Genomic DNA, 21684 nt, shown 5'->3' on the forward strand with positions numbered 1-21684 from the left:
TCTTCGCCACAGCGCAAAAGGTTTACGATTTTTGGTCGCCGCTACTTTTTGTGCAGTTTTCTACATTTTTTAGTTGACGTAGAACCGAAAAACTTTGGATATATGTTTGAATTGTCCACGATGCCGCAGGAGCAAACTGACGTACTCATTTCAACATGCCCTTTTTCTTTTTCCGAATTTGCACCTTTTTTTTGCATCACTTTGTGTCATTTACCTGAGGAAGCGAGGGTTACTCGCGAAAGCTCGTGTACGTTATAATATACAAGTCATTCTTCTCAAAGAGTGCCAATAAACCAGGACAATTCAGTATCATTTAAATAAGTGTACACATGTGTTCGCTAGTTTCTTTGTTGCTGTTGTGCTTTGTGTAGCTATTACGCTGTTTGTTTGGAGTTTGGACAAGATCTCTGTATAATGAGTGAATTCTTGTGAATTGATTTTCGTCTCTGCTTAAGTAGTGACGGCATAGCTGGGTTTTTTTTTCAGTAAAAAAAATCTGTCAAATGACCGAAATGCCAGCAAAAATTTAGGACATTTTCAATTTATTTGGGTCATTTTCGATTTAATATTTTCCACCGTCGTCCGCTCGAAAACGATTCGCCGAGAATGATAAAAACGACGTCATCAGGGGCAACACAGATTGCATTTTCGCCTAGCGATGAGACGCCCGAAGCACGAATAATCTACTACCAATCAATTCCCTTTGGGACATTGTGTCCGAAACGGCTTTTATTTTTTGTGACATTTCTAAAAAAATGGGTCAATGACAGACAAATGACACAAAAAAAACCAGCGGCACGGTGACGTAATGTTTTTGGTGCAACGGATTGGTAACAAAAATATTTGGCTTGTTTTACGTGTCTGTGGTATTGGTAAACAATATTGTTACCAATGGAAATTGTGTGTAACATGCTACATATTGTTCAAAGTGCCTAAAGTGAATGGTAAAGCTTAAAATGTTATTGGTAAGTTATGACTAAATATAACAATGTGTTAATTTCAGGGTATAATAAAATTGTTTTGTAAAAGTGGTGTTGCTGGAAGAGTTTTATCTTGAAAAATAATCTGCTGCTCCCTCATGTAACAGCACAGACTGTGTGCTGCACAGTTATATGGATTTATAAGTTCTCAACTGGGAATTTGTTTTATTTGCACATCCCGTTGGTCTGTTTCATTTTTTAAAATTACCACAATATTATAGATGTTTTTTGTAGTGAATTTGACAGCATAATTATTGAAACTGAGAAACAGACCAGTACTTGAATTACGAATGATGGACGATAGAAGTAGTGATGTCGATGGAAACAATGCATTGGAAATCAAAGTACATATTAAAGTGTAAATGTTACATCAAATCAAACCCATATTATTTCTCTAGCATTTAAAAACTATATTGCATTTTAAATACTGAAATTATACACTATTAAAAAAGTTTGGCAATGATTAATGTTTTACAAATGCTTTCTCACTGTAACATGATGTTGCCCACAGACATCATCTATCACTGATGATTATGATGTAGACTGGAATCAAAAATTGGGAACTGGCATTTCAGGACCAGTTAGAGTTGCAACCAAGAGAAACACTGGAGAAAAATTTGCTATTAAAGTTGTTGTTGATAGACCAAAAGCTCAACAGGAGGTTACCTACTGTTTAAGATGCTTGAAAATATGTTGTTATATTCTTATTCATTTTGATTGTTTAGGTTCAGATGCATTGGAAGTGTGGTGGTCATCCACATGTGGTTACATTGTATGAAGTTTTTAGAAATGATTTACAGTTTCCTGGTGAATCTGAGTCACAATCACGGTTATTGTTGGTTCTTGAACTGATGGATGGCGGAGAATTGTTTTTTAGGATTAGCAAACAACATGGCTTCACTGAAAGACATGCTGCTGGAACTACAATGCAGGTGGTATATAATTGATTTGTGACATCAATGGCATTCCACAAAATATATTGTGAAATCACATGACATATTTTTTATACCTTAGCTCATTTGAGTTATATGTAGTTGTTTCAACCTAGGCCCACTAACAATAGGATGTAGGACATCAAAGAATGTTTACAAAATTAGTGTGTAAGTGGTTTACTTGCAACTGTTAGCTCATTAGTAGTTATTGCATGCTGAATTTATTGTAACAACTAACATTTTGTGTAAAATTGGCAGTGTTGCTTCTGTATATAAATATAAGGTTTATGCATGGTGAAAATGTACTGTTTAGATTGCAATGGCAGTGCAGCACTTACATCAGAAAAACATTGCCCATCGTGATTTAAAGCCAGAAAATCTTCTTTATAAATCATCTTCTGAAAACTCACCTATAAAGCTATGTGACTTCGGTTTTGCAAAATTAGACAAGGGTGATTTGATGACACCACAGTTTACTCCTTATTATGTTTCACCTCAGGTATAGTTGTGTTTGATAATTAATTAGTTGGAAGTTAATTTGTCAAAGAGAATTATAGTGGCTTTTATCATGCATAACATTGTTTACAGGTACTTGAGGCACAGAGGAGACATAAGAGGGAAAGAAGCAGCATTAACACAACCATTCCGTATACATATGACAAGGTATGACTATTGTTAAACTAAGTTTAGAATTGTATGTCAATTCATGGTAATAGTTGTAACCTGAAAGCCAATCTAGTTGAATGTAACAAATGTTTGATTTGTTTTATCACAAAAGAACTGTCGTTGTGACCGTCATGACATTATGGCCTATAAATGTCATTTGTTTTATCTAAGATTGAACCATTGTGACTGAAAGGCATTTTTGTGTGCTTAATATATTTAAAAAGGTATAAACGATTCAGTACAATCAAGCAACAGTGGAAATGCATTGTTGTAAACATTTGGTGTGCACTGAGCTTGCCATATAGTATAACAGAGTTACAGATGGCACTACCTACTGCTGTTTTGTACCGTACATTAAGTGTAGAAATAGGTTTGCTGGAAAAAATGTTTTACATTTACCCTGGCTCTTCTATTCACCCCTGTAAACTATACTCACACCAAGCTAAAACCATTTACCTGGAAACACTGGGTATCGAAAATTTCACCATATGTTTAGAGCTGTGACATGTGGTCCCTTGGTGTGATTATTTACATTCTAATGTGTGGATATCCACCATTTTATTCTGAACATCCTTCATCAAGACGTGCAATAGATAGAAGTATGAGGAGAAAAATTATGAATGGATCTTACAATTTTCCTGAGAGAGAGTGGGCAAGAGTATCTGACAGGGCCAAAGATGTGGTAAAAAGGTAAAATACTATAAAAAAAATAAATGTGTCAGTTCTACACTTTTTTCAAAACAAGGTTGCTGTGTGTTGATCCACATGAACGTATGTCAATCGAGGATTTAGTTAAACACGCATGGCTAACTGAGGAGGCTCCAAACACATTGCTACAATCCCCTATATATATGGCAAATAAGGTATATATTTTCATCAAATTGTTTAAATACATTTTAATCATACTGTCTAAATTCATGCTCAGGCATGCACCACAACTGGGGATGGGTAATACAGAATAACAAACTTGGAGGATTTAAATCCCAAAGTATTGGAATTCAAATGAAACAATAGGATTTGGTTTATAACTTTCTTGCAAGTTTTGATTGGTCTCATATTTTCTTTTTGTCAATCGCATCTCGCAAAAAATAGGCACACACACTGACATTATTTGTTCATCTGCCATGGCTTAAAAAAAATATTGGCTGTGCGATCTAAAATTGGCATGTGCTAAACTTGCTTTTGTGCAATAAAAACATGGAATTAAATAATATAGAATGCCAGAAACAAATAAGATTTACCAACATGGTGTGGTCTTCAACATATGTGCGAATGTTATGAGTATGCAACAGAAAATAAGGCAATACCAATACACCCACAACAGGATAGGATTCTGTATTTTGTGTCAGATTTAACTATTCTGGATACGTGTGTTTTTCTGTATTGTCCATCCATAACCACTGCTACCCCCTATCAACCTTTTTCTAAAAAATTGTTCACCTGAATAACCTGTGTACTGGACACATTCTGTTTTCTGTAAAATATATGCAATTACAGACTAACTTACAAGAGGTGGCTGCATTGCACGAGTCTCACCTTCGCAAAATGCGGATAACTGAACGACCTGTGGACCTCAAGCCGTTTGATTCTGTCATTAACCCAATTTTGGTCAGAAGACAACAGCTAAGCAGGTAGGACAATGTTTTGCTGAAGTAGAATTTTTTGACAAATGTTAAGTTTTTAGACAAGGAGAAAACAGAATTTCTTGTCAAACACCAGTAGATGATCCTACTACAGTAGAGTCCCTAAGAGGTGTAATCGCAGCATGTATATTTCCTCTTCCTGACAGCGAACAAAACAGAGAGGCATTGGAGGATGCTATCAAAATAGCACTTAAGGAAAATGAAAGCAATCCATCACTAAAAGAGGTTTACAACCGATTGTCAAAAATTATTTACCACAATTATTTACAATACCACAATTTTCCAATTTAGTTGGTTGATAAATATTCTTGGAATGGAAATCATTTTGATGATCATGTGGATTTAAACACAATGTCACATGGAGTAAAAGAAATACTTTTAATGATGAACAACCAGCAAGTGTAATGTGTTTGTTGATTAATGTTTTATTCAGTTTTGTCTGACAGCACTGTGAAACATACTTGTTTTACGGTGCTTTTGGTATTTTTATCTGTAAATTACTAAATTACAAAAAAAATGTGAATGTTGCATTTGAAATTCAAAAAGAGTTTTCACCAGGTACACAAAAGTTATTGTTTCATGACAAAAAGCTCTGCTGATAATTTTGTTACAAATCAATTACTCTTGTTTTATCTGCTGATGAATATTGTAATCTGAGGCTTCTTGAAAGATTTTGTAATGTGGTCCTGTAGTTTTCCTTTGCATCGAATGAAATTTCTTCAGAATTTAGACGGTATTTTAACACTCCAATGGTCTTGATTGCTGCCAATATGTTTTCTGGTTCCAAATTTTTGTTATTTGCAAGGGTAACTATTTGGCTAATTTCCATCTGCAAAAAGGCAAAGTTAAAAACCACCTAATGGGATGATATAATTTTACCTGAATTTGCTTAGTTTTTTCCAATGCATCCTTAGCTCGACTGCCTGTTAGAGCATGCAGAACTGTTTTTGCTTTGCCTTGATGGTTTACTTTGGTAATGCACAGTTCACTGCAAAAACAAACAAATTTTCTCTATAAACATAACAAAATTATAACCATAAACCTTATCGTATAACAGAACATAAATTTTACAAAAAATTAGCAACTAAATTTACCATTCAACCAAAGAATATTGATCTTGTTCAGCTGTTTGCTTTGTTGTGTTACAAAGTTTAATAATGTCACTTGATGTATAATATCCAGCTATTTCTACAATGAACTTGTTGAATTTTGTTCTTGATTTCAGAATTACTGCAGTTTTCCACAAATGTCTGTAACAAACATCACCCACTTTACATTGAAACAAAGGCAATACAAAGCAGCATAAAACCTGAGTGTGTTGCTTAACACATCGCAAAATACATATGCACAGTTTGCTGACTTCCACCGCTCTTTATCAATGTTTATTATAAAAGGTTGGCCAATAGTTATTGTGGACAGGGTAGGTAATGACTCTGATGGTAAAAGTTGGTACATTGACCATGCACTAATGTCATGTGTTTGTGCAATTGGGTATTTCTGTGAAAAAATAGAAGCTTATGTTAACCATGTCACTTAAATTATGCATTTCTTTACAATTACCATTTCTTCCACTTCCAAAGACAACATATCTGACACAAGATGTTTACTCTGACTACAATCAAATGATTTATCAAACAGAATATAAACAGGATTACATTTTGAATTCCATTGATATTTCTTTGTTTCCACTACACCACTGTTTGAAATAATTGCAACACAGTTTGCTGAAATCCGACTTTCTGTAATTTACAAACATACAACTAATCAATGACAACACTTATGCTTGTCATAAAATTGATCAAACCTTTCGAACTTGGGACTGCAACCAGTTCAGTTTTTGGAACTTTTAGGTCATGCAAATGTTTTTCCACCTTCAATAAATTGATGTCTATTGTTTTGTTGTCTTGCTTGATATTTTTAATTTTTTCCTGTTTTTTTGGTTCTATAAGTCTGGAGACAAATAGTTATTTGGGTAAATTTTATAACTGTTGTAAAATATGTAACAACATAAACAAACTTTTTCAACTCATTGTTGTCAAAAGTTAAATTGTTGTGAAAAGCATGATTTTTGATGTATTCCAGTGGATATCCATTGTGCAAAATTTTGGCCATTTTTCTTACTGGAAATAAAAATGTATTATGTTTACATGATCTTTTTTAATTACAAGCCACAAATAAAGATGTCTTACCCCATTACTTTCTACATACAATAACCACAATCTAAAGACCACTGATCTAGGAATGTACCTGGAAACATTTCCCCTGGGTTAAGCTTGGAAACTTCTTTTTTTATCACTTCATTGCCCTTGTCAATTATGTCATAAAATTCTCTTTCTGCTTCATCTATGACTTCCATTATAAGGTGCTGCTTGCTCTTAAGTCCAGGATAGCTGCAAGCCTAAACCACATATTATGTTCAACAGCATGTTGGTAATACTAAGTCATGTATTTCGCTTACTAGAGATGTAACAACAGCAGGCACCAAACTGGACAGAAACATGCGTGGTGCTTCCAGAGTTTCAATTCCAGATCTTACTGCCCGCCGCAACACCTAAATACAAACATATTGTATCCTTAAAATCACTAATAACAACAAAAAACACATCCTGTATGAGCCATGAAATTGGGAACTATCTCTAAAACTGGTGTACAGTTTTTGGTTTAGGACACGTTTGCATTTAATTTGCGCAACTTTTGCTTTATTTTATCGGTTTAAAAATTAAGTGATTTCCATCAGACCAAGTTTGATATTGATTTTAATTTACTTGCTTTAAGCTTGATTCAGGAATATCAAAAACTCAACAAACAAAAACTTTTATATATATTCGTCACTAACCTGCCTAACAATTAGGTTTCTGTCTCGTAGCCCTGGGTAAACACCATCGGCAATCGATATTGTAAGCATCCGAATGTGATCACTAACAATCCTGTAAGCTTTGCCAACACCATGTAAATCCCTCTCGCCCACTTCGCCATTGTATGGACGACATGCACATATCTTTCAAGATCATGAGAATTACTTTTTTATGCAGATAATAATTATACCGTAATACTTTGCAAAAGGTGGAGCATTAAAATAAGTCCATCACATAATACAGTTTAAGAGCGTTATTGTCTTCGTAGCATTTAAGAAAACACCTTGTTTGGGCAAAACATTTTGGATTTTTCAACTGGTAAATTTTCATGTGCAAAGATATTTGAAAAGAAAAATTTGTGCTACTGTTGTTGATTTCAATTTGTGGTATTTTTATGTTAGATTTAATTTCACCAAACAATTTGTTTTTTTTGAATTCATTCAATTTAAAAATTGTGCTAGTGTCATAAAGTGGTTTAAATTTGAGTATACTGTTACAGAAGTGCTAGCTTTTACTTTAGCCTAAGATTCCCATATATTTGCTACATTGTGCTATCTGTACTGATTAACTATTGTTTCAATTACCATTTCTAATTTAGAGATAATTGGCATAAACAAGTCTGTGTCATAGTTGGATTTATTTCCCAATAAAATTCCTGATATCCGTTCCAATCCCATTCCGGTGTCAACATGAAAGGAGTGAAGATTCTCTAAAGAGTGATTATTTACTCTGCAGAAACATAATTAACAATACTTGTCTTTGGTCTTATTGGTCCGTACCAAGAGTTGGTTTACCTGTTATATTGCATAAACACAATGTTCCATATTTCCACTATGTCTGAATTATTTACATTGACTTCCTGTGGTGCAAACCGGTCTTCAATATTTCTGTCATAATGTATTTCAGTGCAAGGTCCACATGGACCTGTTTCACCCATTTCCCAAAAGTTTTCCTTTGTACCAAATGGTAAAATTCGCTCTGGTGCAATTCTAACAATGCAGCAGCAATAAAGTTATACATTTTATTCTGGTAAAAAAATAACTAGGATTGGATTGAACAGTAAGGAAAATATTTTTTTTATTCAAAGTTCTGACTTACGCATAATTTAAAAAAATTAACACCATTTCATTTTCAAATTGAGCTTGGCAAAACAAGTAAGTTGTTTGAGTCTTACCCCATAGATAACCAAATATCTCTTGTTTCTGTATCTGGATTAACTTTCATAACATCACTGCCACCAAAATATGTAACATAAAGTCTATTTGGCGCTAGATTGCAAACCTCTGTCAAAAATTCCCAAGCCAGTTTACAAGCTGTTCCCTAGATATGAAACAGTTCTCGGTCCAATCAAAATATATCTGACCATAGCTAGTTCCTAACTAACACAGCGTTAAAATTTAAGCCACATAAAGTATATATTAGCAAGTATAATGCATGGTGATAGGTTGTATAGAACTTATAATTTTGGTAAATATGCAAAATTTCAAAATAGCCTCATAAAAAAAAAACTTCCTAAAAATACTTTTTACCAAAAGCAAAACTATGTAATACAAAACTGTACCACTAAATGCAATACTAATAAATAAATTCATTTAAATTTTTAGATTTTCAGTTTACATGCCACACACTTTGAAATAGTCACCAAATGACCAAGATCCCAGCATTTCAAAAAAGGTGTGATGACTTAGGTCAGAACCAACATCTTCCAAATCGTTGTGTTTTCCACCAGCCCTTATACAACGCTGACTATTAACAGCTCGCTTGAGGTTATGTGTAAATCCCTTTTGATCAAGTTTACCCAAAATAATTGGCTTGAACTGAAACAAATTATGGAAGATGGCCTTAACAGTTTTGTTTCTTTTTAATTTATTGTTTTAACACATAAACAGCAAGCAATTATAGATCATAAATGTTGAATTACCTTTTCAAAAAAATTCCTTTGTTATGTGTAACAAGTTAAAGGTGCACTTAAAAATACCTGATTCATTCCAGCATTGACAAATAAAAGAGACTTGTCATGTTGTGAAAAAACTTTTGATGAGGGTACAAATGTATGATCTTTCTCCTGGTAAAACTTAATAAAGGCAGTCCGTATATCTTTAGATGATTGCAATGACCTCCATTGTAAGTCAAAATATTGGTGAAATTTGAACCTTAAAATCTGTGGCTGGATTGACTTCATGCATGACATGATTTTTTTTTATTGAATGTCTTGAACTGTATTCTGTAATGAACAGGGTGAAAAAAATCTGTTGCTCTTGTCCTATAAATTTCAATTTAGCATTGAGTTACAATTTTATTACATGATATGTTATTTAAACTGAGAACCAAGCACAAGGAGAATAAAATTTTATTAGTGCTTTGTTGAAAAAAAAATTAACTGGTATCTACATATAGAATTAAAAGCGGTAGTAACAAGGGGTGATTGGATGCCAAATTGAAAAAGATGTTGTGCACAGAGGAAATAGCCAAAACTTAAGCAAGTTAGACGTCACGAATCCTGACGTAATTAAACCAAAGGGCAGGCAGATTGGATACGAAGACATTCAATATAAAAGTAAAACTATACACTTTAGCCTTTCCTAGCTCAAACAAAAACAAACTAATTGTGTACATTATATAAGTTACAACTGAAAATATTGACAATCCTATATATACTCATAACTTACCAAGCAAATTTTAAACTTTTTTATTTATCATCAGTTCGAATAACAATCATCATGCGGTCGAAAACAAATGAGATCCAAATAGGGGGCGTCCCTACAGATACCAAACACCAAAAAGCGCAATTGAGTTGGGAACCTGTACTAGTTGACCATTAGGCTAACTTCAGTTATTTCTACAGGTAGTTATTTAAGAGTATTTTGTGTTTTATTTATGCCTACAAATAGGTATGAATGCGGAACTGTAACGTATGTTTGAGGATCGACAGGTGTAAATGTATTTCACTTTGGATGAGTTGTATTCCGCTAAGTATGACGTAAAAGTTTTTTTGCTGACAAACGAGGAAAACTCATGTTAGGCCTAAAACATTTATTGAAACATTAGGACTCAGGCAGAGTAGACATGGTTGATGGCTGTTTGTAATTTTGTTTTAATCAATTGTATATACATATGTTTCAGGGCACAAAGTTTGAAAACCCCAAAAAATCATGTTTTCATTATTTTTTTACATAGAGAAATCCGACAGATTTTGACTGGCCAAGGCAAAACACCAACTCAGGTCCAAAGGTTTTTCATATGAGATAAAATGGGAAAGGTTTCTAGAACCCATTAGAAGGAATTTATTTTCATTGTGCACATAAATCTACAAGTGCAATTACTAAAGATGAATTTGTCAATTGTCTGCAAATACTTTTATGTTAGCTTCAGTATAACTATTACGGTATAAACATTTTTCGGGGCAATTTTAAGCAAAGTTTGGAAAATGTTTTATCCAAATCAACATGGCTGTTATTCTAGTTTTTGTACAACTGATTATCTTAAGCTGTGAACACAGTTTCAACCTGTAAGGTGTCATGAGTGTAGATGGTGTAGCTCTGAACAAACTGGTAAACTAGCCAGGTACTTTTTAGTGAACGCCGATCTGTTGCCTCCCCATAACCAGGTATTGAAAAGCAGAGGTGGACAACTGTGGATCACACTGTGCTCAAACAACTGTTTTGTTTCCAGTAGTGTTATAGGTTTGAGTGGTCAAGTTAAAGAGCCTATGCGTCGAAGTATTTTTACCATAAAGTAATTATGCAGAAATGTTTACGGAAACGTAGTAGCCAAATGCTGTTGGTATTTTGGTCTAATAATTGCATGCCGCTTGAAATTAAATTATAAGCTCCTAATGTTTAGGAGGAAACCAACAGTTTTTTAGAAGAAGTGGGTATAATGGACACAGGTTATCACATTCTAGGAGCTTTGGATCCCAGCTTGCTTTATCAGGAAATTTGCAACTTGGCAGAAAGTAGCGAAGACAGTTTAAGGTGTGGATTGTTTTTTTAACCAGATTATAACAATGAAAAAGCAAAATTTGTATATTTTAGTGAAGATGAAGAAACTTTTGCCAAAACTCCAATCTATCAGCCTACAACATCTAAAGACCCACGAAAATGGTTACAGGTATAAGTTATATTGTCTAATTGAATGTAAAAGTTTTGGATATCTATACACATCATACTTAGGATTTGCTCCAAGAAGATTCTTCTGATAGTGATGACCCTTGTAATTTGGATGCATATCTAAATCTTCACCAAACTTGCCAAATGCACACTGAGGAGTTTAAAGAAAATCCATCATATACAAGATACATGCACTATAGGTATTATTACTAAACTCTTCGTTAATTCAGTAAATCTTGTTTTTACGTGTTTGTTGTGCTTCTAATGTTTTTGATTCTTATTTTAGTTCAGATTTGGTTCTTGGAGAGAAAAAGTGGGTAAAAAATATGCGTCCATCTGTTAAGGCGAAAAGTGCAAAAGGTATATACAATATTTTTATTTTTTGGTAAAATAAATTTTGATGCAACATGGAAATGTGTAGCGTGCTAGTACCACAAATGTTATAGAATATATCGTTTAATTGTCAAGAAGGCCGATAGCTATGTGTATAATGTTTTGAAAGAGTTGGGTAAAAGCACAATAACAGAACAAAAATATTGACTTTACCTAAAAATGCAAGCCTCATAATAGATCATAAAAAAAAAACTTTATAAGCTTCACATTGAAATATTTACTGTATGCTTTTTGTATAGATGAGTTAGTGGCATGTCTTTCAGACTTAGATGTAATTAGGACCTGGTTTAGGTGATAACATTATATTGTTTGCAGTAGCAAATAATTTAAATAACTTAATAATTTTTGGAGAAAATGTAGAAAATCAACAGGTACACTTCAATGTGAATAGATACACAAGTCATAACAAGCGTATCTCATTCTTGGCAATTTTTCTAGCCAATCATATTAAAATAACTACTGTATTTAACAATCATAAGAAACAAACTGCACGTCATCTCATCATTCAATAAAAGCCATATTTGTCCAGCAGCACTGAAGCATCTTTCCAACTCCATATGCCTTTAGGGATAATGTTTATGTTTACACAAGCTCCCAGATGATGTTAATATTGGTGCATTAATGTGTCAATTGGGAATAACCTCATTAAACAGCCTTTGTAAAATCTATATGTTGTTCTGTTTTTCATGCTTTAATACGCAATTTCTGCTGTAGCCTACCATGTGTGCATTGTTAGCAGTCGATGTAAAGATTTGACCATAGTATTTTTTCAGTTCAGTTAATCCAGACACCCCACTTATCTGACATTATGTGAAGAAACCAAGTTGTCGGGATAAATAGGGACTCACTGTAAACCCAGCTTTTAATAGATAATGTGCATTGATATTAAATTGCTTTTGAAATTTCCTGCTGCTTTCCAAAAAATTACGAAAGTCACTGGTTACTTCTATTTCCATTTATGTGTTTTCAGTTAAACCATGCAAAAGTGGCCTACTGAGAACGAAGCTCAGCAATGAACAAACGCTTAAATTAAGAAGAACCAATGAAGTTCAAGACTGGCCTTTAGATAATAAGAGGGTTTCATCAGAATCAAATCAAAGGGCAACAGAAAAAAATATATATAAGAAGAAGTCTGATGTTGTTCGCAAAAAGTTGTGGAAGGGTATTGCAAAGAAAGATATTGCAAAGGTTTGTATTTCCTTAGTACGAATGAATAGCAGGGATATGAGTTGAGAAATTTTTTACTATGTTACAGTGCACTTTTTAGTTGATGTTATACATTTGCACAGTTACCAACCCGTAAAATTTGTTGGATTCAAGTTGCCTTATTTGCCAAATCAAACAATTCATGGTTTTGTTATATACACAATTTTAATTGTTTAACTTAAATTAACCATAGTTCTTAATGTTGATTTTTTCAAACCAATTGTTTAATTATTTATGCCTTAGGCTTACAGGTTAAAATGCCAAAACAAGTCAATGAAGCAATTTCTTCTTAAAAAGGTAAAAAAATTGTGGTAAATTGATGTGTAAATTATAATCATCACAACTAATTTAGGTTGTGAAGGAATGTTTTAAAAAGGTGCGTGCCAAGGCAATTGATTCCAGGCAGAGATCAAAAAGGGAATCTAAAATCAGCTGTGCTCGAAGAATGACCAGAGAAGCACAGGTTTTTTGGAAGAAATATTACAGTGTTGAAAAATCTCAAAGAAAACGAGCAGAAAAGCAAGCTTTAGTTCAACGAAAACTAGATGATGAAATTAGAGAGGTATGTAAAAACATTTATAAAATAAAAAAAAAATCAATTTAACACATCAATAATTCTTTGTGATTAGGTACAAAGACAACAAAGAAAGTTGAATTATCTAATAACGCAAACAGAATTGTACGCTCACTTTATGTCTAAAAAATTGAAAACTGGAATTGTCACAGGTGTTTCAAATGCTTTAATAAAGAATTTAAACTTGCAATATAGCACTAATCACTGTTTGTGTACATAAGGAGATAAAACTAGAGAACAGCAAATTTTGTCTCAAATTGAAGACTCAAATCCTCTAGCAGACCAACTTCTTGATGACTCCCAAGGTATTATTTGCAAGATATAAAAAATGCCAATACAAATAACCTCTGTTAAATTGAAATGACCAACTTAATGTATATCAGTACATTGGCAGAAAGTGCTTTAATTGCATACAGCAATTCTACATTTAAAAATTTGTAGATGATTTAAAGCTTTTTGTCAAAAAAAAGAACACAGATCACTAACCTCCAATTTCGCATCAATTTGACCAAAATCTGAATCCAGGTTAACCAAGTTGTGCTGTAAATATAATAAATCTTGCAGAAGACTATACAAAAAACAATGCGCTACAAGCTGCTCAGCAAGCTTATCATTTCCACCAAACCAAAACTGCTGAATATGGAACATCTCATCCCACTGGTAGGTAACAGATAACTATGTTAGGTGAAATCAGCCTTGTGACTTGTTGAAAAATCTTTTAGAAATTGTTGGACATCAGAACTTCTCCCAGCCAGCAAAATTAGTTGGAAAATTAACTGGTTATCAATTGGACGGCTTAAATTGGTTGGCTGGTTTATATTCCCATGGACTCAATGGGATTTTAGCTGATGACATGGGTCTTGGTAAAACAGTCCAGGCCATAGCTTTTTTGGCTCATTTAACTGAGGTAAGTTGTTTTACTTGCCAAAAGAAGTTTTATTCAATTGTACAACTACATGTTGTTTCCATAAATTCTACTTTTCAAGCACGTTGTGAATATTGATGTATGTATACCCAAATGCCTTTGCATAAAATATTTTTTAAAGTTGTCATGTCTTATTGAAATCTTGTAATTGTGGGTTGGGGTGCTTCTTTTAACAAGCTCAAGCAAATAAAGATGTTTTGAGGCGGGATGTATAGGGGGGGTAGGGCTGAGATTTGTGAACTCTCCACCATCAAATAGCTAGGTAGCTTTTACAAGTGGACAAATTTTGGTAAATGTTTGATTGCATTTTATCTCTTTCAGATGCTTATAGTATGAGAACTAAGCACGCTATCCTTCTACTCTGACAAAGTCTTAATTTATTCTTCACACTTTCAGAATGTTGGAATATGGGGTCCATTTCTTGTTGTTGCTCCGGCATCTACACTCAACAATTGGCATCAAGAGTTTGCAAGATTTCTACCATCAATGAAAGTCCTTCCATACTGGGGCAATACAGCTGAAAGAAAAATTCTGAGGCTGTTTTGGAACCAAGTGAGATTTTGTCAATTAGGTTAAGAGCAGTAGTTCCCAAACATTTTTGTCGCCAGCCCCCTTGTTTTTAGAAATATGTCAGGTCCAACCTTAATAAAATGTGAGATGTGACCCTTTTAGAGGTGATGTTAACTTAAGAAATAAGAACAATACTATTATTTTCTACGACATTACCCACCACAATTTTGCCAGGTTAGGTTACGTACCGTGAAGGTTTATCCTCGATTTAAATGGTCTAGTTTCTTTTTCACCTTACAACCATTTTTGTGGGACAACTTTGATACATTGTGACAATATCTTTTTCACATGATTTTTTTTTTTTGTAAACAATGTGTCACTTTCCCCATCCCTGGGATATTATATGAACATTTCAACTCCAAGGTTCATTCACACAAATTGTGGTTTTTGCAACTAACCTGTCCCCATGGTAACATGCTTCTGTGCCATCCAGAAAAAAACTTTGGGGCCCACTGTTAGGCAGCACCAGTCTATTGTATCCACTTGCAGCCATTACTATGTATCGCGCAATTAAATCGCTTTGTATGACTGTTTCCACATCATAATGTGAAATTTTCTGTTTTCTGTCAATAAAAAAAAACAGAAGTTAAAACCAGATAGAAATATGATTACATACCACAGACCTAACCAGGAAATTGGTAAAAAATCATTGCTTATGTATGTTATACTTATTTTGTTGAACAGAAATCAAGCAATCACCATGACGTTTCCGCACCTTTTCATGTTTTGGTTACAAGTTATCAACTTGTTATATCTGATGTAAGATATTTTCAACGAATTCAGTGGCAGTATATGATTTTGGATGAAGCTCATGCACTTAAAAGTACAAACAGGTAACAATTTTGAAAGCAAAATAAAGTAAACATGATATTACACCAAATGGAATGTAATGAATTTTTTTCTTCCATTACAACTTTTTTCCCATATGTTTGTTTGATCCTGTATTGGTGAAATGCCATGTTTTTTGTCCCCTTGCATGTCTTTCTCACAATAAACTTTTAGTCCTCTTCATATTTTATTTGTATTTTACAGTATCAGATGGAAAACTCTACTAGAATTTAATTGTCGTAATAGATTGTTACTTACTGGAACACCAATTCAAAACACAATGGCAGAGGTTACAAATTTCTTTTTTGTTGGCGCTACAAAGTTTTGTAAAATTTGTTGGTTCTTTATCTATTTGTGTGCTTGTTTTTCATATATGTGTTGACAATGTTTTTTTTGAATGATTTTGTTATGGTACTAAATATTTTTATGTTTTTAGTTGTGGGCCTTACTTCACTTTATTATGCCTACGCTGTTTGATAATCATGCAGAATTTAATGAGTGGTTTTCAAAGGACATTGAGTATCACGCTGAAAACAAATCTGTGATTGATGAGAGTAAGAATATTAGCAAAATCATTTGACTAAGAATTTACCAACAGACTATTTAAGATTTTTTAATATACAAGAACATGCAAAGAAGTAATACAAGAGCTTAATTGCTTTACTTTTGCTTTTGCATGCTAAACTCATGAAGTTTTTTATGGTTTTTGTTGCCAGAACATCTATCACGACTTCACATGATTTTGAAACCATTTATGCTGCGTCGATTGAAATGTGAAGTGGAACATGAACTAACTGAAAAAATAGAGATACGTGTTTTGTGTCAGCTGGCCCCCCGGCAGAGACTATTGTACGATGCATTACAGAAAAACATAACAGTTGAAGATTTGTTGAGGTAAGTAACCTGGGAAATCACTGCAGTGCACAGGTATGCCTTCCAAGCTAACTTTTTGAGAATGGTTTTGGTTAGAAAAGGAAATGCTCATTCCTCAACTTCCGGTGGAAGCAATGTGCTCATGAATCTTGTCATGCAGTTTCGTAAGGTATTGTGTATGCTATAAGTATGCTATTAATTATTGACATGTCTTACTTTACAGATGTGCAATCACCCAGACTTATTTAAATCTCATGATGTGTTTTCCTCTTTTCTTTTGCAAACTTCTTGCTACACATTTCCAAAACTTTGTTATCACACTTTTTGCAATCGTCCATCATCAGGAATTTCCAGAATACTGTATACTGACCTAAACATTCACTCTGAAAGTAATGTTCATAGGTAAGTTTATCTAAAGTTTCTTGCTATTATCCTTAAAGTCATTATATCCTTGAGATTAGCATCAATTTTGCTGTCTGTCAAAAAATGTTGTGTGTATTAGATCACTGTACAGTTGTGGAGTGTCTGAACATCCAGGATTTTCATTTCTTGCTTTGCTTGGATTATCATTGACAGAATACAGTAATTTTTTTACGAAATCTATAGATTTTAGGTAAGGTTTATGTGTGCTGAATTTATTTTATGTTGTGCTGAGCATAACATCATTGAACTAAATTATTCTATTCATAAAATGAGGTTACAATTATGTATCCAGATATATTTGTGCTATTCTTCAGCTAATAATTGAAAGTTAAAATATTTTTAAAATTCCACAAATATAGCAACACTGTTGTTAATTTTTACAGGTTGCAACAATATCAAAAACTTCAATCAACTGTCAAAATGGAAGTGTATAAACAATTAATGAATCAAAAATCAAAAGCTTTCTTTCAAACATTCATGGTAACACAGTTGTTTCACTGCAGCCAAAAAAATGATAGAAGAAAAACAAATGGAAGTTCAATTTTATCGATTAATTTGCCAAATTTGCAAAACCAGCTTGAAATCTTGTTATCCAATGAAACTTTGCATGGATTATTGTTTTCTTCACAAGACTTTTTTTCACACACTGACTACTACATTACAAGTTTGCATCGAACTGACCAAACTGTGCATTCAGTTGGAAGGCCATCAACAACAAATGAAAGAACAATAAACCTTGAAAATCAGGTGATATTGTCGAGTTTTTGAAAAAGAGAAAATAAAAATCAATAATTTTGCAGAGTTTTGATGAAATGTTCCAACAACGTGTTGTAACTCGTCGAATGTATTGTCAAGAAAACAAATTACCAGCAATATTTAAAAAAATGTGCCCTCCAAAAGTACGTTAGTGCATAATTGTTGTTCTCTTTCACAAGAATTTTCTTTTCCTGCTTTATATAGAATGTTGCTCTATGTGCATAATTGTCATTAACTCTTTGATAAATAAGCTTTAGGTGCTATGATTTTTTGAAGACCAGCAATATTTTCTGGCATATCTCCATAATATTTTTTCCCTACTGCCTAAATATACGCAATATTTAGCTGTAAAAGTGAGTGTTGGTTCTCTTTTCTCGTTGCACCACAATGTTTAAGACCTATGGACATTCACACATGATAGGACCAAGACAAAGTTCTTGCGTTTTAAACTTACATAAATTGTCAAAACATATATATTTGTCCCGGCAAAGGACGTTTTGGTTTGAGCATCATTATAACTATATCTATATTCCTTAAAGGTAACATATAGTGTATGCATGCTTAACGACGCAATTTTGTTTTCAAAAGTGTTGTTTTTTGTTTCCTCTTATGGTGTGTTGGGTTACCGTAAGTGTTAATTTCCGTCAAAATCGTAACAATTTGAGGTGTGATGTTGTTGCGTCCGATATGTTTCCTTTATGTTTTATTAATTCTGTTTGAAGGTAAATGGGTTTTAGAAGATAAATCAAATGCTTTTAAAGTTTCAACAATAAGATAATTATATCTTGCATGACCATAAAGTTGATGTGAAATTGTGAACACGTCATCGACCGACGTTGTACATGTATGTGTTACGACATGAGTCACATGCAGGTCATTACCTACTGTCACACGAATCATGTTACTAATAAATATGGTCTGCGTTCAGTAGACTGTTGTGGCTTTAGTTACTTACCCCTTACAAAAATAAGCACGTTTTCCATATTCATCTTTTTATGAACCTACAAAAATTGTTGGTATTCCAAATTGCATGGATATTATTTCCATTTAGTAAAAGTTGTAAGTTGTTGGGCAGAAATACAATGATGTATGTTATCTAACATGTGTTGTAAATGTTGATAGGTGTACGCCCTATTGCCAGAACTGTATTGCAACGATCGAAGGGCGGCTCATGTCCTAGAGGATTTTAACAACACAGTCAAACTCTCTTCGTTTGCCACCTTTAACCCCATTATAATTCCAGGTTAGTGAAACGTGGAAATGTTGATACCCATTTATTTTGCTAATTTAACCCTGATGCACGTTATTTTGTAACACATTTATATATTATCAATCGTTGCAGACAGGGAATGCCTTGTTAGTGATAGCGGAAAATTAAAGGCACTTGATATGTTGTTGAGGAGACTGAAAGATGGTGGACACCGGGTGCTCATTTATTCGCAGATGACGAAGATGATCGATATTTTGGAGGTATGTGTGTATAATTCCCTTGCTCTGTGGATTTGTGAAATTGCGGTGCAAGATTTTGCGATAAACCTGTTCAGGAATACATGGTGCTTAGACGTCATACCTACGTAAGGCTTGACGGTTCTTCACGAATATCTTCACGGCGTGATACGGTCGCTGGATTTCAAACATCGAAAGACATTTTTGTGTTCCTTCTTAGTACCCGAGCTGGTGGACTGGGAATTAACCTGACAGCAGCTGACACGGTCCATATTTTATTTTACGTTTTAGAATTACGTGCATTCTGCGTACTTGTGTAAATGTTTCTAAGATTCTCGAATTTCTCGAGTAATATTTAGTTTTACCAACGAGATTAAAAGCTATTTTTGTTGTAGGTTATATTTTATGACAGCGATTGGAATCCCACTGTTGACCAACAAGCAATGGACCGAGCGCATCGTTTGGGTCAAACAAAGCAAGTAACTGTTTATCGTTTAGTTTGTCAAGGAACTGTCGATGAAAGAATATTGCAACGTGCGGAAGAGAAAAGTGCCGTAAGTACAATCTAAACAGCAGCAAATACAAAAATCCTTAACAATGTTTTCAATTGAGTGAATTATCAACTATTCTCAGGTTATTTCTCCAGTCACATTTTTAGGTTGCTTGTGTTTCATCGTTCTTTAAAATTGTCGCTTGTTGTATTTTTTTCTTGGTTAGATACAACAAATGGTCATATCAGGAGGCAACTTTAAGACGGATAGTCTTAAACCCAAAGAGGTCGTTTCCTTATTGCTTGATGACCAGGAAATGGCGCGGGAATGTACGTTAAATATCAAAATTACTGTATTATTTCTTCACGTGACTATCGTAAAATACCTTTTTTGTGGTAGTAAATGAAACGGACTCAGAAAGCCGGAAACACGTGTTTGGCGATCAGCCAAGAAAAAAGCGGGGAAGAAAAAGTAACAAAGAAAAGGTGATTTACAACCAGGGTTTGTAAATACGTAATTACAACGCGTACTTCTTTCTTTTTTTAGGAACTTGAAAGAGCAAAACGTCTCAAAGCGATACAGACAGGGGTTGGAAATACTGAACCCGCATTTTTGCTGCATCCAGTTGGACGAAAACGCATGAATAGAAAATCTGTGTCAAGGGAATCTAGCCCTGCTGGCTTCATTCATTCCAATTCCCCTAGTGAGGTATACTGCGCAACAAACATGAAGCACATATACAACAAACATCGACCCAACAAAGCAGTGAAAAGTTTTGTCACAGACAATTATTGGTTCGCGGTTAAACTGCCATGAATTGTTATAACTTGTTTTTTATTTATTTATTGTTTCTATTTTCCACCAATAAATATTTCCAATTATTTATATACTATCGGGTAGGTTTCGTGCAGCGGAGAAAGCAGGATAGGAGATGATGAACCGCTTATTGTAGTCGACGAAGTGCCTCTCGAGGAGCCATGTACAGAAAGGGGTGAATTTTCTTGTTTGTAAGTTTGTAAGTGCCCTAATAATTTATGCGTTTTTCGCAGCTGCCCCGAGCAACGTTCGTGCACGTCGTGGTCGTGGACGTCCGAGAATTCGCCCACTTTTACCAAGAAAACCTAACGCAAATTCAAGTGGATCAATTCGGAAAGCGCGAGGCGTTCGAAGCCGAAGTACAAGTCTTAAACTAGTTGATTTGTCTTATCTTGAACTTGTACGCGTTAGGCTTCGGCAAACTTACAAAAAATAGCACCGATGTGTTGTTTTGCGCTAGATATCTGAAGTCTATATTTGAAAACAGGACATGTATTTCTTATATAGTTTCCTCGTTTAAAATGGAAATATGTGAAATAGTTGTGCAAAGTGTCCATTGAGCCTACTGTCTTGTAATAGCATTACATTTGCTTGTAAATTTCTTGCTTCCAATTTTATTCTGCAGGCAAACGGGGACATCGGGCTTTTAGCGGACGTGCAGCAGCAATGGCCGGTGCAAGGGCTGGAGCTGCTGCCGCTTCAGCTGCTGCTTTTGCTGCATATGGTTACAACTACCCTGGTAGGTTTATTTGTTTTGTTTTGGGTGTATTCGTAAAATAATCCTCTTTCACATAGTAGTACAAACTATGTTGGCTCCGTTCGTCAAAAACAGCTAACTTGTGTTTTGGCATCTCTTTGCTTGGGAGAATTGCTTTGCAACTCCGAACAGTTCAAAAATATTGACACACAAATGACGTCAAACTAAATAGAGGTTTCTGTTTGGCTAATAGCCGACAAGACGATTGGCGGTAAATTAGAATGCTGTTGTTTTCAGGTTATGGGGGACCGTCGTGACAATTGGGACATTTCGAATGACTTGGCAGAATAGCGATTGTTTTCCATGGAATTCAGAAAAGGAAAAAACAACTGTGACATGACAAAACTTTGTTTTGATGTTTTATTGTTTTGTTTAACACTTTGATGCAACGACTCCAATATTTTGACAATGACCAAAAAATTTGTACATTGTAAAACAAAA

At 34.1% G+C, this 21684-nt stretch overlaps 3 protein-coding genes across 12 annotated transcripts; 2 read left to right on the plus strand and 1 right to left on the minus strand.

Annotated features, from left to right (window-relative positions):
* Positions 1-728: 728 nt before the first annotated feature.
* LOC145910388 (MAP kinase-activated protein kinase 5-like) lies at positions 729-8796 on the plus strand. Of its 3 annotated transcripts, none has more exons than XM_082997492.1 (12): positions 729-830; positions 1202-1324; positions 1492-1641; positions 1706-1912; positions 2226-2411; positions 2501-2575; positions 3075-3268; positions 3324-3441; positions 4076-4209; positions 4263-4446; positions 4513-4622; positions 8681-8795. In XM_082997492.1, the coding sequence occupies exons 2-12, from the start codon at positions 1271-1273 to the stop codon at positions 8712-8714; spliced, it is 1446 nt and encodes a 481-aa protein (XP_082853618.1). In that variant the 5' UTR covers positions 729-830; positions 1202-1270; the 3' UTR covers positions 8715-8795. The 3 variants fall into 3 exon arrangements, with proteins under 3 accessions (XP_082853618.1, XP_082853620.1, XP_082853619.1); XM_082997494.1 differs by lacking the exon at positions 8681-8795 and adding an exon at positions 5447-5606; XM_082997493.1 differs by lacking the exon at positions 729-830 and adding an exon at positions 948-965 and having other exon boundaries at positions 1215-1324; positions 8681-8796.
* Positions 4629-9815, minus strand: LOC145910387 (alanine--tRNA ligase, mitochondrial-like). Of its 2 annotated transcripts, XM_082997490.1 has the most exons (16): positions 9746-9815; positions 9055-9300; positions 8705-8893; positions 8251-8396; positions 7871-8065; positions 7661-7805; positions 7058-7219; positions 6680-6772; positions 6469-6619; positions 6239-6341; positions 6026-6171; positions 5782-5960; positions 5531-5718; positions 5316-5471; positions 5101-5209; positions 4629-5050 (listed from the first exon to the last, which is right to left on the minus strand). In XM_082997490.1, the coding sequence occupies exons 2-16, from the start codon at positions 9265-9267 to the stop codon at positions 4829-4831; spliced, it is 2397 nt and encodes a 798-aa protein (XP_082853616.1). In that variant the 5' UTR covers positions 9268-9300; positions 9746-9815; the 3' UTR covers positions 4629-4828. The 2 variants fall into 2 exon arrangements, with proteins under 2 accessions (XP_082853616.1, XP_082853617.1); XM_082997491.1 differs by lacking the exon at positions 9746-9815 and having other exon boundaries at positions 9055-9711.
* Positions 9816-9943: 128 nt separating this feature from the next.
* On the plus strand, positions 9944-21682 carry LOC145910324 (chromatin-remodeling ATPase INO80-like). 7 transcript variants are annotated; one of them, XM_082997400.1, is made up of 35 exons: positions 10166-10683; positions 10749-10859; positions 10920-11050; positions 11111-11186; positions 11249-11385; positions 11472-11545; positions 12549-12766; positions 13028-13081; positions 13137-13346; positions 13414-13510; positions 13580-13663; positions 13923-14018; positions 14081-14265; positions 14680-14835; positions 15538-15686; positions 15886-15970; positions 16118-16235; positions 16398-16575; positions 16651-16723; positions 16778-16956; positions 17057-17167; positions 17361-17724; positions 17778-17876; positions 18856-18976; positions 19076-19203; positions 19278-19445; positions 19575-19733; positions 19897-19999; positions 20070-20155; positions 20217-20378; positions 20571-20661; positions 20720-20845; positions 21112-21225; positions 21282-21417; positions 21481-21681. In XM_082997400.1, exons 2-34 carry the CDS (start codon positions 10818-10820, stop codon positions 21320-21322), a joined length of 4215 nt encoding a protein of 1404 aa, XP_082853526.1. In that variant the 5' UTR covers positions 10166-10683; positions 10749-10817; the 3' UTR covers positions 21323-21417; positions 21481-21681. The 7 variants fall into 7 exon arrangements, with proteins under 7 accessions (XP_082853522.1, XP_082853524.1, XP_082853526.1 ...); XM_082997402.1 differs by having other exon boundaries at positions 10749-10811; XM_082997396.1 differs by lacking the exon at positions 10749-10859 and having other exon boundaries at positions 9944-10299; positions 21481-21682.
* Positions 21683-21684: the final 2 nt, after the last annotated feature.

The sequence above is a fragment of the Ascidia mentula genome, chromosome 8 (genome assembly GCF_947561715.1).
Source record: "Ascidia mentula chromosome 8, kaAscMent1.1, whole genome shotgun sequence".
In the NCBI taxonomy this organism is placed as follows: Eukaryota; Metazoa; Chordata; class Ascidiacea; order Phlebobranchia; family Ascidiidae; genus Ascidia; species Ascidia mentula.

Excerpts from the sequence above, each read along its gene's own strand:
- LOC145910388 (XM_082997492.1), top strand. The coding sequence starts at position 1,271 with ATGATGGACGATAGAAGTAGTGATGTCGATGGAAACAATGCATTGGAA. Across the intron at positions 3,269-3,323 it reads GCCAAAGATGTGGTAAAAAG|GTTGCTGTGTGTTGATCCAC; the intron begins GTAAAATACTAT and ends TTTCAAAACAAG. Across the intron at positions 4,447-4,512 it reads GCAATCCATCACTAAAAGAG|TTGGTTGATAAATATTCTTG; the intron begins GTTTACAACCGA and ends TTTCCAATTTAG.
- LOC145910387 (XM_082997490.1), bottom strand. The coding sequence starts at position 9,267 with ATGTCATGCATGAAGTCAATCCAGCCACAGATTTTAAGGTTCAAATTT. Across the intron at positions 7,220-7,660 it reads TTATCTCTAAATTAGAAATG|ATATGTGCATGTCGTCCATA; the intron begins GTAATTGAAACA and ends TGATCTTGAAAG. Across the intron at positions 6,172-6,238 it reads GACAACAATGAGTTGAAAAA|ACTTATAGAACCAAAAAAAC; the intron begins GTTTGTTTATGT and ends ATTTGTCTCCAG.
- LOC145910324 (XM_082997396.1), top strand. The coding sequence starts at position 10,150 with ATGGCTGTTTGTAATTTTGTTTTAATCAATTGTATATACATATGTTTC. Across the intron at positions 13,511-13,579 it reads GAAAACTGGAATTGTCACAG|GAGATAAAACTAGAGAACAG; the intron begins GTGTTTCAAATG and ends TGTGTACATAAG. Across the intron at positions 16,236-16,397 it reads CAAATCTGTGATTGATGAGA|AACATCTATCACGACTTCAC; the intron begins GTAAGAATATTA and ends TTTTGTTGCCAG.